The 17,024-nt window shown below is 40.3% G+C and overlaps 1 protein-coding gene across 2 annotated transcripts in view; it reads left to right on the forward strand.

Moving 5' to 3' along the window:
- The first annotated feature begins 152 nt into the window (after positions 1 to 152).
- Positions 153 to 17,024, forward strand: part of lasp1 (LIM and SH3 protein 1) — a 30,901-nt gene continuing 14,029 nt past the window's right edge. The window contains exons 1-4 of one of the 2 annotated variants that reach the window (XM_086289864.1): positions 445 to 462; positions 10,275 to 10,369; positions 14,066 to 14,135; positions 16,259 to 16,343. In XM_086289864.1, the coding sequence (XP_086145990.1) occupies positions 10,366 to 10,369; positions 14,066 to 14,135; positions 16,259 to 16,343 (159 nt within the window). In that variant the 5' untranslated portion in view covers positions 445 to 462; positions 10,275 to 10,365. Of the gene's footprint in view, positions 463 to 10,274; positions 10,370 to 14,065; positions 14,136 to 16,258; positions 16,344 to 17,024 lie in introns of both variants that reach the window. The other variant, XM_086289863.1, reaches the window with a different exon arrangement.

A 17,024-nucleotide genomic window follows, 5' to 3' on the forward strand; every position in this document is an offset into this window, starting at 1 on the left:
AAATATATAAATGTACGAATGTTCTCGTTCCTTATTTTGTAGTAATATTTTTTCTTTTTCAGAAATAAAAACAAACATAAAAAAAACAAAAAAACGGATCCTCCTACACAACCTCTTCCCTTTCTGCTCGGACACGCGCAGTCGAGGGAGGAAGAGAGGGGGGCGGCGGGAGCGCGCTTTCCGTCTCTGGTTAGTGGACTGACAGCCAGCTGTGCAGCTACAACGACAACAACCTCCTGGATTTCCTACATACAACTAGATTAGAGTTGGTCTGCTACTGCTTCTAATCATACATTATAGCTGTTTTTCGGAGCAAACACTCGACGGCACACAGCTACGACCAGTATCATCGGCGTTTTCTGTGCTAACTAGCTAGAAGAGCATTCCTCCAACATGAATCCGTTGTGTAGCAGATGTAATCTAGTCGTTTACCCCACGGAAAAAGTGAATTGTCTGGACAAGGTAAGAACCGAAACCTTCTCGTTTTCGTATCTTTCTTTCTTAAATTAATGCTGATACACTGCCGTGGAGTGGTGCAGTGACTCAACTTATTTCAGCACCCCAAAAACTACAAATTTCACATATTTTTGTGAATGAATCGAACACCCCAGCTGGACAGGTATTTCGCTAGCCTTGCAGGCTAACGGCTAACTCACGTCTGGAAGGCGACGGCACAACAGTGCGTACACTAAAATCAAATTAAACCGCATTGTGGTATTGGTGGGTTATCTTAAGGGACCGGAATTTGTATTTTTGTCCCAAAGATGATAGCCTCAAGCTGTGGTATGGATTTACCCCAACCAGCACTTCACAGTGCTTCCGGAGAGCCATGTCTAGTCTAGGCCTGGCTCCAACCGCTGCTTTGACGAAACCTGACAATCAACGTTTTTAGCCTCGATGGCAGATTCATTGTGTGTATTTAAAAATTATCTATTAACGCACGATATATAAAGAGAACGGTATAGTCCCGTTGTCATATTTTTCGTGTCCACTGTTGTTGAAGACAACGTGGACTGATGTGGACGTGTCTGTGTCTAATTCACTGGCTAATCCAGGTCAGGGATGATTAGTCGAGCCGCCTAGTTAGTTTTTAGGCAAAGTAGACGTATAATCTAATCAATTGTAGCCACAGTGGATCTGTCGAAGCTACCAATTTACACGGGAGCAACAACTGGTGTTAACATGGTGCTGCACGTCGTCTTCCTCTTTCCCTTTCAGCTTTGATGAGGCAAAGGTGTCCAGAATGTGTTGAATATTGCAGCAATCACTTCTAATGTAAATCTGTAAAGAGAGATTGCACTCGCTGTGTTGATCAGGGTGGGGTCTGGTTGCTTGATATATGATCCATAGGTTATATCTGACCAAAGAAGGACCTGGGGCAAGTACCTAATTTGTCTAATGGAAGTCTGAATGGTCAATGAAAATCAATGCCTGTTGAGTTGTCTTATCTGTTGGGCTTAACAGATGGAAAAGGTGTAGAAAGACACATTCACAAAGCAGTTTATCTAAAGGAACATCAGCTCTGACTGGATACGTTACTGCTCTGCTTCACGGTTGTCTTCCCCAAGTGCCCTGTATTCAAATACATTTAGGTTTTCCTGCATAAGCACCGTAGTACAAGTCATTTTAGCATGCTAGAAAGTTAGTGTAAATGTGAGTCAAATTGCCTGAACTACAGCTTGAATGCAGGCTGTAATTCAGCCTGAAGGAGCGTGCATTCCAGCAGACAGACACTCCCGTAAAACGTGCTCTGTCAGTGGCCTGCTGTGCTATCTCCCTTCTCTGAACTGAGCACAGAAGTGTAGCCCGCCGTCTGTCTTAGCTGCCATTCCACATCAGCGCACACCCCCTTTTAGACATGCCAAAACAACCTCCCTTTCCCCTTCTCCATGGGACACACACACATTGCCATTCTATTTTTGTTTTAAGCAGCAGAGTTGACGATTTTTTTTCATGTACCAGGCTAGCTCAGGTGAATGCTCAGGGGCCTAAGGGCTCTGACACGTCTGTGTTTTTAATCTAAACCAAGTATCTTAACCTGACAAGCTTCTTCTTTTAATATCCCTCTTTTGAGAGGCTAAACCACATAGGCTTTTTTGTCTGACAGCTGCATTCCTGTATAGCGGGGTAGGGCCCCGCGGGCAGCCGAACACACGTAAAGACAGGAAGTGAATTTTAGTTCAAGCTGTTGTTGGTAACGGTTTTGCCTTGTCATTTGGCTTCCTTTGACTACCTAAAATGCTTGCTGGTAGTAATGAGACGAGATGCATATTTGGCTCTAGTGTCCGACTCATATCTACCAGAGTGGCTTTTTGTCGCTTGAGTTGAGGGCAGCTTTTGAACTGTAGCCAGTGAAACTTTTAACAAGGAAGTGTTTTTTAAAAGCACAGGCTAATATGCAAATCACACTAGGTTCACTTTAAGTTGATATGCAATTCTTGGATAAATAAAATTATTGGTGTGTCTTATTAAGCGATAGATTCAACACTTTAGCGGGAAGTGTGGATTTTCAAGTTAAACTGAGTATCTGTGCAGAGTCACAGAAACACTCAAACAAGCTTTGCAGGAGTGTCTGTGAATTTATCATTGCCGCATGCTGTCTGCGTTTTGTATGACTGAAATATGCAAACTATTCCCACCCACAGGTGAAATGAAAGTTCTTGAACATCTTTAAGGGGGTTCATTAATAATTAACTGTGACGTATGTGTGGTTGTGTTCACAAACTAGCTGAACTGGTTAATTAGTTCTGAAGTTTAAAGCTTTTTCAAATGTATGTAAATATTGTGAGAGTGTGCGTTATGACGGCTTGTGTTTTATTAAGTATGTAAAACATGCACTACTTCGACATGTTTGGCTTGTGAGCCTGTTAGTTGGGTCAACATATTTTGATTGTTCTTTGGAATTTATTTGTTGAAGCATGTCAGACACAGCTTTTATGCAACCAGTTATCTCCCACATTGTATCAAGTTTAGTAGGTAAGTCTCAGCCTAACTCTGAACAAGCAACCTTTTGACAGAAAGCCAGAAGATATACAGATTAGCCAAAGCCAGATGGGAACTTTATTTATATGAAAATGAAATGGAAAACTTTTATGGCGCAAACAAAGAAGAAATAGCATTGTATGTGCTTTATAAGTGCTTTTTATTTGTTATTTTATGTTTAAATGATTTCACATATTTAAACTGTGAGAATAGTGTTCTCGCAAACTGGGGAAAATTGAACAAATATCATGTCTTAATATTTGTACATGGCAATATATGATGCTATGGATATCTCTTTATTCATATAAGTAAATATAGACATGCAATACTGTAGTCACTCGAATTAAAACTGACATTTCATAAACATTTCATAGTTTGTTCATAAAAGCAGGCAGTTTCCCAATGACACGTTTTGGTTTCTTTGAAGTGGGACTGTTTGAGGACCTGATCCACAGTCTGTGTGTTACCTACAATGATGGTTAACGGCTCAGAAGCTAACCAACATACTGCTGTGGATGGAGTCCACACCAAATTGCATTTATCCTCCTGAAAAATCAATACTGCTTTTATGTATGCTATATTTAGAAGTTTTTTACTGCTTTATCCACCATTAGACACCTCTTTCAAACGAGGAACTGAAGGCGCTGTGCTTGTAAAAGCGACCAGTCTCCATTGAAAAAACAGATCTACCACAGTCTCTGCTCAGTTAATGTTATAGTGTGACTTTAGTTTTTTAATAAGGTAACTTGGGTCCAAACTAATATGCTAAACATAAACATTTACAGCAGTAGACCAACACCACCTGTTATCTGCTTGGAAGAACTGCTGTTTTCATCAACAATCTGGTCGTTTCAAAAAAAAAGAGCAATTTCTTTCTTAATGTCTGGTTTATAACTTCGCATCTGACATGTTTTGTTGCTCTCTAACCAATCTTTTAGAGTTATGGCTAACTTGTGTCCCATTTTTTTTTACTGTCATTGTTAACAATGTGGTTAGTGTGTAATTCCTCTGCTGTGGAACAATAGTGTCTAAGATGGGAGCTTCAGTTGTACTGCTCCCTTTCAATCCCTGGAAGTTGTTAGAAATCTGGTTAATGGTAATGTTGTTCAAATTGAGGTGCTCTGTACAGTTTATACTTAAGCGTGATATAAACTCTTCTTATGTACCGAAATGTGGTTTATAATTTATAAATTGCTCCTATTAAAAATCACAATAACAATTTTCTGGCTTGCAGAATAGTCTCCCTACTTCTAACATTAAACACCTTACTGTTTGTAGGTTAGTCTTATGCAAATTTGTAATTCTGCAAAAGCTACACAATGTTGTGTAGGTTTAAAAAAAAAAATCTTAAAGGTAAAGTAATGTCTGTATTTTCACTCTGTTATTCTTGCTCCAATTTTTGCTCCTTACCTTAGTTTCAGAGGAACCTGTCTGCTGCCTTTGCCTATATTTAGACAGATTATTTTGAGACCTGATTCATGTTATCCAAATGTCACAAGAGTTGAGGACTCTGTGCAGCCACTGCCACCAGTCACATCTCTTTGATGACTCAGAGTCACAAACACGCATTAAACTCACAATCGCCTGAGGTGTTGACTCGACATCAAGTGGCCAGGTACTTCTGCTTGGTGTGAAGAAGCCAGTGCACATGTGGGGTTTGTTTTCCCAAACTATTACATGCTTATTTGTACCTGCACACATTTCTTGACTATAGGGGTTTACATCTTGATTCTTGGGCCACAATTTTTGTTCATATTTTTGATTTTCCTTTAGAAGGGATTGGGGAAAAAAGAGGGAAAAATAGTTTTCCCGTACATCTGATGACTTGATCATGATTGCATTCTGAACAAAAAAACAAGATTTCAGCTGCTTTTTGGTCAAATTATTGACCAAAATGATTTTAAAGGAATGCGAAGAAGTATGTTCTGGCTTTTTCCATACCAGCTCACCTGGGTTCTTCAGGTTCATGAATTTTCTTGAACCTGAAAAAAACATGGAAATATCTGTTCATGGTACATAGCAAAATTCAAAAAGAATACCTGGCCATGTGATTTTCAGCATTTTTGAGTTTCTTGTGAACATTAGCCAACATATATTGTTTATTTTTGTCTGCACCAAGGGACAACATTGATAAATTCCTGCATGTATTCAAATAGATAGATGCCACTAAGTGTTTTACAAAAATCTAAATGACCTATCTAAGAATCTTAGGTTAGAGAAAGTTAATGATATACAAATGTCTGCTGCAGGAAATTAAAAACTAGTGGATATAATTATTATTAATGAAAGCATCTTTTTTCTTCTAATATAAATGTAAATAACCTTTTACCCTCAACAAATCACACAAAATTTCGCACATTTCACATGATTAGAGAGTTTATATGCAGATTATTTACACTTAAGCAGAAGTGTTTTGGCATTTCTTATCAACTCTGTCTCTTGTCTTTTCTGTAGTTTTGTTTCCCACACAGAAATATGTGTATGTTACACATTAGTCTGGTGTAGTTTGAAAAGTTAATAGCATACTGGGGCATAGCCTGTCAAATAACAGTCTGCCTGCTGGACAGCAGCAATGCCCTGGGCCTGGGTAAAAATTAATGGTATCATTTGGGCTAATAATTAACCTGCCTACATTAATTCGTTAGTTTCCTATAATAGCACCAGCCAGATGTGTGAACTTTGTCTTTAGGCATGTGCTATCTTGTGGAAGACTAATCATTCACACTCGCAGAGCTGCTGTGCACTGTGGTGTGTGGTGTGTTGGCCACTGTTGGAGACAAACAGCCCTCACAGCATGTTTCAAACTATACCACTTCCCAAATTGTCTGTACTGAAGTTTAATTTCTGGATATTTAGCCATAGGTAGGGAAATATTTCATTATGGTACCAGGAGACATCCTTGGGTGCACTAAATTCCTCTCATGTCTAATATGGTGATTAACAGAGGACGGAAACATGCATATTCACTTAATGTGGAACATAGATAGTAATGAAACTGTTTTTGTGTTAAAGTGATAATGAGACTGTCAATTAATCAAATGGGGAAAGTAACACCAGCCAAGCCCTTGAAAATGTGTCTGCTTTAGTGTCACTTAGGAGGTGCCCAAATGGTGTTTCCAACCAATATTTCTATTGAAATCTATTGAAAGCAGTCATTTGGTTTTGTTTGGTTTACTATTGGACCATGGTGAGTGAGTAATCTGCCCTAATTATGTGCTAAATGTGAAATCAGAAGTGGTTGGCACAACAGGCCTGGGGTTGCTTAATGCTTTAAGCCGGGCACTTCTATCAGAATATTTTTAGTATGTTATTATATGCATCTGGTCAGACTCTCAGTAAGTTTCCTCCTGATTTGTCTGCATAGACTGTGTGTTTAAAGGGTTACTGACCTTCCATACATCTACATGGGATTTTACTTGGTCCATTTGTATTTGACTCTTACTGAGAGGATGCTGTGAGGCTGAGTGAACGTCTCGGCTCTTGGCTCGATCGTTGGGTCCACACTGACACAAATACATCATGCATTAACACATATAACCTACATACAGTAATACACACATCCACCGACAGGGTTAATTCTCACGCACACACAGACACAGGCGTACATACACAACTGCCCTTGAGCTGTGCTGATGCAGGGAGACGGAGCATTTTTTTTAAAAATGGTGTTTTATTTCTAGGGCTCTAGTTCTGCAGTGTCCTCATTTTACAGCTGACTGCCAGATCCTGTCTTGGCACCCAAGAGCCAGGTTTTCCTGGAGCTGGACAGGGCTAACTGCAGGATGACCTCGCTAACACATGGCTGGAATGTTTCTCTCATTCACATATTTTTGTTTGTCCATTTCTTTCTGACTGCTACCTACTCATCTTTTCATAGATAGGTGATAGCAGTTTGTTGGTGGTGTTAAAGAAGGCAGGGTAGAGTTGAGGGTTCACCCATGGTGCTATGTGCATGTATGGGTTTTTGCAAAAGGGATCTTATCAGTTGCCTCCCAGTGAGTCTTTAATCCTGCTGTTCAATGCCACTACCATTACCAACACTAGTCCTTGTTCAGCAAGCGTGACATAGCAGTACCTGAAGCAGTTTTGCACCTGCTGCAGTTTCTTGTTTAGAGTAGCTCTCCAGGTCATGTAAAAAGCTGCAGTCCAGCATGGTGGAGATGGAGGTTGGTGTACTAGTGTCGAGAGCCACTGGTCACCCAGCAGATAGGGAAGGCCTTGGTTTAGCTGGTTAGGACCAGGGATGACCATGATATTTCAGTTGTAAAACATTATAATATTTTCACCTCAGTATTTATCTACTTTTTGTCTAAAATACAAATGTTCTTTTAACCAGTGTCTGGTTGGATGCACAGTACCAAAATAATACAGGAATTAAACTTAGACGCAGTGTTTTTGTGACATGATAAATACGCCATTCACAGAGAACCTACCTGGCTCTACCTTTGAATGTATGTCAGTAGTCTTTAATCCCACAAAAACAGTGTTGCACTGTATTGCCAGGGATAGATTTCTAGAAACAAAACAAATCCTGTTTTCCTTGCTTTTCTAACAATACCACTGAAACTTAGTCAGCTCAGGCATGATGTCACTTCCAATTCTGACATTTGACTTCAGAGGAAATAAAAAAACTCAGCAGTAAGAGAGAACTTAATCCAGCATGAAATGTACCAGGTAACGTTATCATGCTCCAAATCTGCCTTTGGGATAGTTGGGGAACTTCGAAGTTAAATAGTTGTGGAAGAATATCAACTAGTATTTTTTTTTTTTTTTTTTTTTAATGCATAAAATGCCCAGCCACAGTTGGCAGGTGACACATTTCCAAATAAAGAGGGGGTTTTCCACTAGTAAATCAATCACTCTGTTCTCTCAGATAGATGGGGGAAAAAAATAACCAAACACACTTGGAGGAGTGTCATTGTAACTAGGTGAACTACCCAAGTAAAGTCAATATATAAAGAGTGTGTTCATATATCATACCATTACTCAGAATGTTCAGATTACACTAAGATGAGTGGCTGATATTTGCATTGTATCACATATTGGTGTTGAGTGACCACAATGATGTCATCTATGGCCACTGCTACACCTAAAGATATGTCTGCTGTGGGCAGTAGGCTAAATGCATACTAAGCACTTAAAGTGTCATTGGTGGTCCTTTACTCTGTCCATGATGTTTAGGCTATAAATTTGAATATTTAGATCTTGCTGGAGCTGTATAATTTCCCCTCTTCAAAAGGCTTTGTTTCCTCGGTGCATTTCGGCACCTGTTTAGAGTCGTCTGCAAGTGATTAGATCAGTTGAAGAGACTGTTTGCTTTGAACTGCCTGAGTAGGGTGTCTGCCACCCGAGAGGGTCATGTTGTCCAAGCAAAGGTCTCGCTTGATGAGGGTTGCCATGGTGGAATCTGGGTTAGCAGGTTGGGCAAGACTTAGGGATAGTTTGCTAAACAGATGAGTTCAGCAAACTTGTTCTCAAGGTCAATATTTATTCTAGGAAACAACGGGAGTATCAAGGTCCATGCTCCGCTCACGTGTGTGACTCAACAGAATTTTCATTTACACTTGTCTATTTAGGCTCCACATGGATAATTTATTACTAGTTTATTATTAAAGAATTGGGGGATTTTGGAAGGGATAATAATAGAGACTAATTAATAGTGACTATGATACTGGGCTGCTGCGTTGGAAGTAGATCAACCTGCAAAGATGGCTGCCAGCACAGCTGCAGATCAGCTGAAGCTATAGGAAATGGAATCTGCTTGCAGTATGCTGTTGTTTGTGAAGGGATTTGCCATTGTAGTTCTAGACAGAAGAAGGAAGAGCAGGAAAAAGTAACATGTGTCCATCTGCAGTTCCCCCAGGCTTCAGCTGGGTTGTAGTGGGATAAAGAGTTTGCATTCGAAGGCTTGGCACAGTGTGTTTGGCTGTGGATCACAGCTCCGCTGAGGAGAGCCGAGGCCTGATTTCCACTGTGTGCTGCTTCTTTTGTATGCCTCAGTACAGTATTGCTTACCCCCAGCTACAAACACCCATGCCAAACACATTCATACACTTGCTTGTTGTCAGTACACACCTCTCTGGGTGGGCTGTTAACATCCAGACAGAACAAAAGTTGATCTCAAAATCAACCTGAAGCCATATCTTTTGATTTGATAATTTCTGAAGCCTCCATTGTGCTGCATGTTTCCACTCATAATAGTGCCAGGATTGCATTGTCGATCTACAGCGTACATATGCAATAACCCTCAACATCATAGTGATTTATTCCAAGCACCCTGTAACACATCAAATTGCACTGCACACAACAGAACCTGATGTTGTATTTCCATATGCTTCTGTGGTTTTATCCTCTGCTTTGAATCATCTTTTCCTTGTTGTTTGTTTGGAAGACTAGTGTTTAGTGTATGGGCAGTTGGTGTAGAAAGTGATAAAGAGTAGGTGAAAGAAAGAGAGGGAGGGCAAAGCGCCTCAAGGCCATGTTAATAAGGACTCACTCTTTCTCTCTCTCTCTCTCTCTTCATGTCTCTGCACTCCTCCCTTCATTCCCTTGATGATAGCAGGAACAGCCAGATCATTGCTTCACTGTCTGGCGTTTTCTTTCTCTTGCCCACCCCTCCCAAACATGCTCCCTTCCTCTTGCTTTCTCCAGCTCCTTACTCCTTACTCCTTACAGCAATTTCCTAATGTTGTAAACCTCAACATCTGGCAATAAACCCATTCTGATTCTGATGTTTCCTCCCTCCTCTCGGTTTTCTCCAATCTTCAGTCCCTCTCTCTGAATCTTCAGGCTGCAAATCAGCCCAGTGCCAGAAGAGTGAAGAAGAGGAGGCATGAGGGCAAGTGGGTGGTAGGAAGGGAGAAAGGGTGGCTAGGGAGATGGAGGCACAACATCTTGTGACAATGGTAGGGGAGTCGAAGAGTGGCCTGCACACCAAGCAGAGTCTCTGTAGCAAGTATATCGCTGCTTTCTTTGCACTTAACCTCATAGCTTATGGTAAAGGTGGGAAAATTTGTGACCACAAGAAAATAAACACATAAACTGTACAGCTATCCTTTTTTCGCTCACACAAGAGTATCGAGACCTGCTTATAAATAGCAAATACAGTTTGGTAGCAAAGGAGAAGTTGTTTTGTTTCTGACTCTTCAGTGCCAGCTGACGCAGACCTAACAGTTGTCCTAACTCTGTCATTTCACTTCCCTCTGTTTGCTGATGTATCAGCGTCTCTTTGTATACAAGTAAAATAAATCGAACTCTCCTTGCTTAACTTATTGTCCTCTCTGTTTTGACAGTATTGGCATAAAGGATGCTTCAGCTGCGAGGTCTGCAAAATGACTCTAAACATGAAGAATTACAAAGGCTTCGAGAAGAGACCATACTGCAATGCGTAAGTTGTCCCTAAGTTAATCACTTTGTGTGTGTCAGTGAACATGTCTCATGTTTTGCACTCAAGCAATTCAGCTTGCATCCCTAAGACAGAGTGACAGCAGTGTTTAATTTGTCCACAGCCTGAAATGGGACTCTGTTTGTGTGTGTGTGTGCTGCGACCCAACTAAGGCCCCTCTTTCCCTCCCTTGCCGGTTATCTGTAACTATTCCAGCTCCCCCTTCAGAGAAAACGCCTCGATGTGGTGTGGGAAAGTGCCTCCCTCCCTTCTCCTCGGTAGGGAAGGGGGGGGTATCAACAAAGGAAATTCCTGAAGTTCCTCTACAGTGACACAGGCGGACACTGAAAACTACCATGTCTGCTCACGCTTAAGCACTAAAGGCTCATCAGGAATTTGTGGAATTCCCCTCTCTCATTACTTATAATGATTTTCTTCTCCTCTGTGTGTGTTTGTGAGAGCTTGAGTGGAAGTTCAGAGAGGGAATGAAGGCAGGAGGCGTGGCTTCATGTTCTGACAAGCTCTTTTGCTGAACTGCCATTTTATTGTTGAGGAAATGACTCAAGACAACATGCTACCATTGTCACTTTCAACTTCAGTGTGAAAATAGAAGTAGTATGCTTGTTATTGTCAGCAGTGACATGTAGGATTTAGCTTCCTTTGTGATTAAAACCTTTGTTCGTTGGGGTTTTTGGGGGTGTACATTGACATTATAATATAGCCATTCCAGAGTTAAATGCTTCAAAGTAACTGCAAGTAAGTGCCAGAGGTTTCAAGATGACTGTCAAGCCAGAAGGACTTTGCAGTATCTCTCGAGCAGCTGGAGGGACACGAACATGTCGTATGTTTCATGTCATGGTGCGTATTGGTGCAGAAACAGAGTAAGAAAGGCATTTGAGAAATTCCCTGCCCCACCCCTTTTAAAAAAAGAAACTGAGATAAGAAAACCAAGTGTTGAACTGATTTGCTCATTTGATTAGAACTGCACAGTCCAAACAGACAGGAGTGTAGAGTCTAACTTGATCGACTGGTAGAAACATACAAATGCTAAGGAAAAGTCTAAATGTTACGGTTTCATTTTTTGTTTTGAAACCACATTTTTCTTCTCAGTGTATTTGGCTGCTAAAAGTTGTTGCCTGTGCATGTTTTTTTTTTTTTTTAAATTTCCACATAAGCTGCTAACAACCATGTGCCCTGTCCGGTAATACAGGTGATGGCAGCTTGGTGTGGCCATTTAAAAAAAAAAAAAAAAAAAAGTTTCCTTGTCTTTCTGTTCATTGATCTGAATCTGATTCCCTTTTTTCTCTGAAGTTGGAATATGTCTAACTGCTTGGGAAGCTGCAATTTAACCTGAGAAAGCGAGTTAGAAATGATTAACTGCCAAATGTGATAAGCAAAACCTGCCTTTAAATGCAAATCATTTCTGGGTTAAACTGCTGTGTAGGTCAGCCAGTTTATACAGTAGACACGTGTATCTATCATCATATTTTGACCTTTTTTAACTGGAGAAGCAAAGGTCTTACTGCAACAAACAATAGCTCCAAGCTATAGTGGACTTTGAAACTGAGCCAACCAAATTGAATTGAACCTCTGATGTTTAACAGTTAATACTTGAGCTTTTCCTACTGAAACATTTACATCGTCTCTGCATTTTTGTTGTCCCTGTATATAAATCAAAACTGCCATGTAAGCAGAACAATTAAAATACAATTAAAATAAAGCCATACAGGTGCTGTATACTCGTACAACTGTGCCTCCTCTGACTTTCCCTGTTGGCTTGATTTCAGCTGAGGTCTAATTATGCCACAATGAGTGTAAACACCTGTTTATAGGCCTAATTATAAGCTTATATATGATGATAATATGTGGTAATGTTAATGACTGTTATTAGTCGTAAAACATCTGTTCTTGTTTTAGTGTGTAACTCAGACTCTTATCACTACTTCCATTCACATTTATATTTAGCTTGTTGGCCTCCTACAGCAGGTGACATCTCATCCTACTATCCCATTTGTTTACTAAAAATTAAAATGGCCTCTTCTTTTCCCAATTTCTGCTTCCGATGTTCCCTTGGTAAGGCAGGGAGGCCCTTCAGAGCCTGTTTATTATGCCTCTTTCCGTTTGTTTAAAACAGCCTTGTTTGAGTAAACATCATCAGTGGAAGAGCTTGCTGCTACTTCAAGAAAGGAATGCAGCTCGCATCCCCTGTTATTATTCTGTGGGATAACGACTTTATCATTACTCCTCTATATTTGTACTTAGTAAGTGATATAGGCGCTGTTTATTTTCTCTGTATTCCCATCCACCTCCTCCCTGAGAATCTCTGGTTAGATAGTTAGAAGTGGTGGGAGATTAGGAGGATAAGTAGAGAGGATAATTCATTATTCCCCCCAGAGACTAAAGGAGCCAAATAATAGGATACTACCTTAATGGCTGATGTGATATTCATTTGAGCATCACACAGTGTTGTTATAGCATCTCATGATTCCTTGATTTACTGTTATTTTTACAATGCAATTTCCTTACTTCCTCTGGACTTGGGCAATTTTCTAAGTATCTCGCCACCCTCATGAGATCGCTCATAACCAATAACCACCCTCCATAATATACATACTGTGTTTACATAAAATGAGCGATTTAGATTACTGTAACTCTTGACTATAAGTGGGTGTATATTAGCTCAACAACTACAACTGTAAGGCCTCCATTTGTCTGGCTCTTGTTACTTTCCCCCATATTCTTTGGGCTTATATGTATCTAGTATCTGTGTCTACATTTTTATGTGCATAAAACAGCACACCCTCTTTGCTTTTCACCATGCTGTCCCCCCAAACACACACAGCCAAGCACACACTATCAGTGCCTCAAAGAGTTTGAGAGGAACTCTTCAAAAGGAAACGTTTATTAAGCACTACAAGCTCATTCATTCCAAAGAGGGCAGAGTTGCAAACTTATGTTCTAAGTGTCAGTTAGAAATTTATCACATTAAATTTTGCATTAATGTAATAATAATAATAACAATAATAATAATAGTGATAGTGTGGAATTAATGTACAAATGTAACAACAAGTTCTTTAAAAATCCCCTTGATTGTCACACTGTAGCTGATTATAGTAAAAATAATAATTACTATTATTTTGGTCAGTATGACAGTCCAAATCATATTGCACTTGAAAACTGTTCTTTTTAGTTAGGTTTTGATGATTGTGTCTTTTGACTCTGGCTCACAATAGCACCTCTAGTCTTTGTTGGCTCACCTCCACTGTTTGAATGTTTCCGGGTACAGATGGGGGTGAAGAAAGTCCTGGGCCACAGTCGAGCACCGGGTAGAAATGAGAGCTTCGTGGCTACAATGGATGCAAACGAGTAATCCTTTTAAGCAGATTATTTTGAGTTCATAATTGATGCGGAAAAAAATGTAATTGATATTAAAATCTGATTTATTGTCTAACTCTATTGTCCATTGTCACAAGATAACTCAAGTTGATTTATTTTTATGCTGGAAGCTGACTGACAAAGAGACTGTTATCTGTTGCACATAGTGCAACTGTGTGTGTGTTTGTGTGTGTATTTTTGTGAGGCTGCTGTTCAGATTTCACAGTTAGCTGCCCCTCAGTTACGCATTGAACTTGTTGAGTAGGATGCTGTGTAAATGTAGATGAAATGTTCTTGCTGAATGATTCATTACAACCTTTCCAGGTCTCACAGGGTCAAGCTGGCCACAGCATCTCCTGGTTCCACTATTCAAACAGGCCTCTCCTCCATCACAGTAGGCAGCTTGAGTGTGTGTGTGTGTGTGTGATTACACATGCGTGGCCTCCTGACTACCCCACTCCCCTCCATTTTGATCACTCCCTGTTTAGCATTTGTGCATGTGTCACCCCTTTCCGTTTGTGACTTATTACCTTGTTATACAAGCTGACAGACAGATGAGTGTTCTTTTGACTCATTCATAGCCTCAAACTTGCACAGAATCATAAGCTTGGTTATACACACCGACAGAAAGACACACACACACACACCTCTCAGATCTCACTGAGTCACTAAGCTTGTATCTGAAATTTAATAGCCCTTGAGTGCAACAGTTTACAGATACAAAGGTGACATAAACACAGTTAACACAGATCAGTTGCAAACTAGACACGCCCAGCTTTAGAAACAAAAAGCACATATTAGTTTCCCAGCTTTGATAAAGGCACACATACCCGGACAAATTTAAGGGATAGATTGCTTGTAAAATGACCTGTAGGGATGCTTGATAGCAGCCAGTTTGAAAAAATTTTCTCCATACAAATAGGCATTTGTCAGTGCAACTAGCATACTCACAGAAAATTGCTAGTATGTACAAAGTACTGCTATTAAAAGGACAGATTCTTTAAAAATTATTTATATAGGGTCAAGGATCTGTAACGTTGTTGATGGATAAAAAAAAATTAGAGCAATAGTACCATGGCCTTTTTTCCCTTTAGACCACAAGGTTTTTTTTGCTCCTTAATTTAGGATTTAATGTGGTAATTAATGTATGCACTCAGCTGTGAGTTGCTTGTGTACGATAAACAAACGAGGTTAGTGCGCTTCTATAGGAAAATGCCTTTTTGCTTTTATCACTATATGTCCGAGAGCAGTGAAAGTGTACTTTAATTTGCATGATTTGATTAGCTCACCTCGCCTTAGGTGCTAGGATAGCAAACCACTACATCTAAATGTGTAGATAAATGTTGCTTCAGGAAATTGAGAGCCGTATACCTCTGTGTGTAGATGGACACAGAAACGCTGTTTGGGTTGAAATTCCAGTTCCAGTTTCTGCTGTTGTCCAGATCTGACTACTTTTTTTCTTCTTCCCGTTCTCCAAAATTGTCCCTTTTTAAAATTAGCTGGTGTATGCTGTAATTAGCTGTTGTCAAGGAAACCGTAAACATATTGCCTAAGTGGGTTACCCAGAGGCATGAAGACTGGTTAAAGATTTTTCGAGGTCACCCAGTGCTAAGAGGCAGGCTGGGAACTTCAGTTCATATGAGCAGTTAGATAAGCTGTTTGGGCTCTTCCGCTCCTGCTGGACTACTGCCATGTTCTTTTGCAGCCTTAAGGACCACACTGAACTGGCAGGCACAATTATTTGTGGACCTGAAGGCTACTTGTACTCAGAAGCCTCCAGTGTATAAAAACACTGAGTTATGCCACATATACACGCAAATGCACACATTAACTAGTGATTGCAGTTCATGCAGTCATTATGTAAGTATGTAATGAACAGCTTTTGCTTGGTGTGCTGCATGTGAGCATGCTTATGCTGACCAAAACAGTATTTATATTTGCTGTATGTTTTCCAAACAGAGCATTTTCTCCTAAGCAGCTGGAGTTCCGATGGTTGTTACGGATCTGAGACTGCCAAGAAGATTCCCAGAATCAGTTGAGGGGGGAAAAAATGGTCCCTTTGCGGTTTGCTGAAAGGAGCTGCTTATGACATCATTCACACTCGCCCATGATCTCTTTGACTCTGTTGCTGTGTTGGGTGCATGCTGTTCCTCTAGTGTGCCTATATGTGCATATATGTGTCAGGGTTTTTTTTCACACCTGCTATGGTTCGCCACAAAACATTGCAACCTTGAGCCCACACCTAGTTTCCTCTTTCTCAGAGTACCTTGGCTCTCACTGACAGAGCGTTGTGTGTTATACTGACATGCTTTTTGTATGCAGGGGCTCTTAACTCAACCTCAGGACCACCTTGAATAACAAATGACCCCAGAGTGGGGCCACAGACTGCACACTGCTTGACTTGTGCTGTTTTTCTAGTCTTGAGCATCACAGTGAGAGTCTCAGTGGAAGCTGGCAGCTGCCTATGCGTGTCTACTATGTATTTACAATCTCTGCCGTTCTGTGTTTATTTTACAGACACTACCCCAAGTCAAGCTTCACCTGTGTGACTGACACTCCAGAGAACCTCCGCCTCAAACAGCAGAGCAAGATACAGAGCCAGGTAACCCATTGGGAATATCCATAATATTCACTGCTGAACTAAACTTCAGCTGTACAACATACGAGTATAACACTGTGCCATGTGTTTGTGCATAAGAGGCAGTAGAAAAGTATGCTTAATTTAAAAATTCAATGATGGTTAAACTTGGTAGTAAGTCTAACACGACCAGCTTTCAGATTACATTCTGTCTTGCTCCATTTTAGCGTCCGTCTGCATGCTCACTGCTTTAAAACAAAGCCCTGAGAAATCAAGCATGAAATTGACACAAGTAACACATTTGAAGCTGGGAGGCCCATAGTCATGCAAACTAAAACTGAGACAAACTAGAACAGAAACAACTCAGCATTTATAATCAAAAGATGTACAGACTGGAACATATGAAAAGGGGCCTTGCTTAAATGTGTTTTGCAAGAATTTCAGTTTCCCTTTATTGAGATTTGAAGAGAAAAAGTCTTGTTAGACAAGAAGACGTTGCGACATTTATGGCTGTAATACTGAATGTAAGCTCATTTGCTCAAGGACCTCATTATACCCACCATCCAGTGCATGTCAAAAAACACTCTACAACAAAGTTCACATCAATTTGCCCACTTTTTTCTGACCGCTGTTTCTGTTGTTCCCTTACATCTTTATTTTTTATTTTTTTGCTGTCTAGTGTATTGTCCACTTCCACCACAGCTG

The sequence above is a fragment of the Aulonocara sp. 'chitande type north' Nkhata Bay genome, linkage group LG4, assembly GCF_057382095.1.
Source record: "Aulonocara sp. 'chitande type north' Nkhata Bay isolate Kocher_YH1m ecotype deep benthic linkage group LG4, A_spYH_male_GT1.1, whole genome shotgun sequence".
NCBI classification, from domain to species: Eukaryota; Metazoa; Chordata; class Actinopteri; order Cichliformes; family Cichlidae; genus Aulonocara; species Aulonocara sp. 'chitande type north' Nkhata Bay.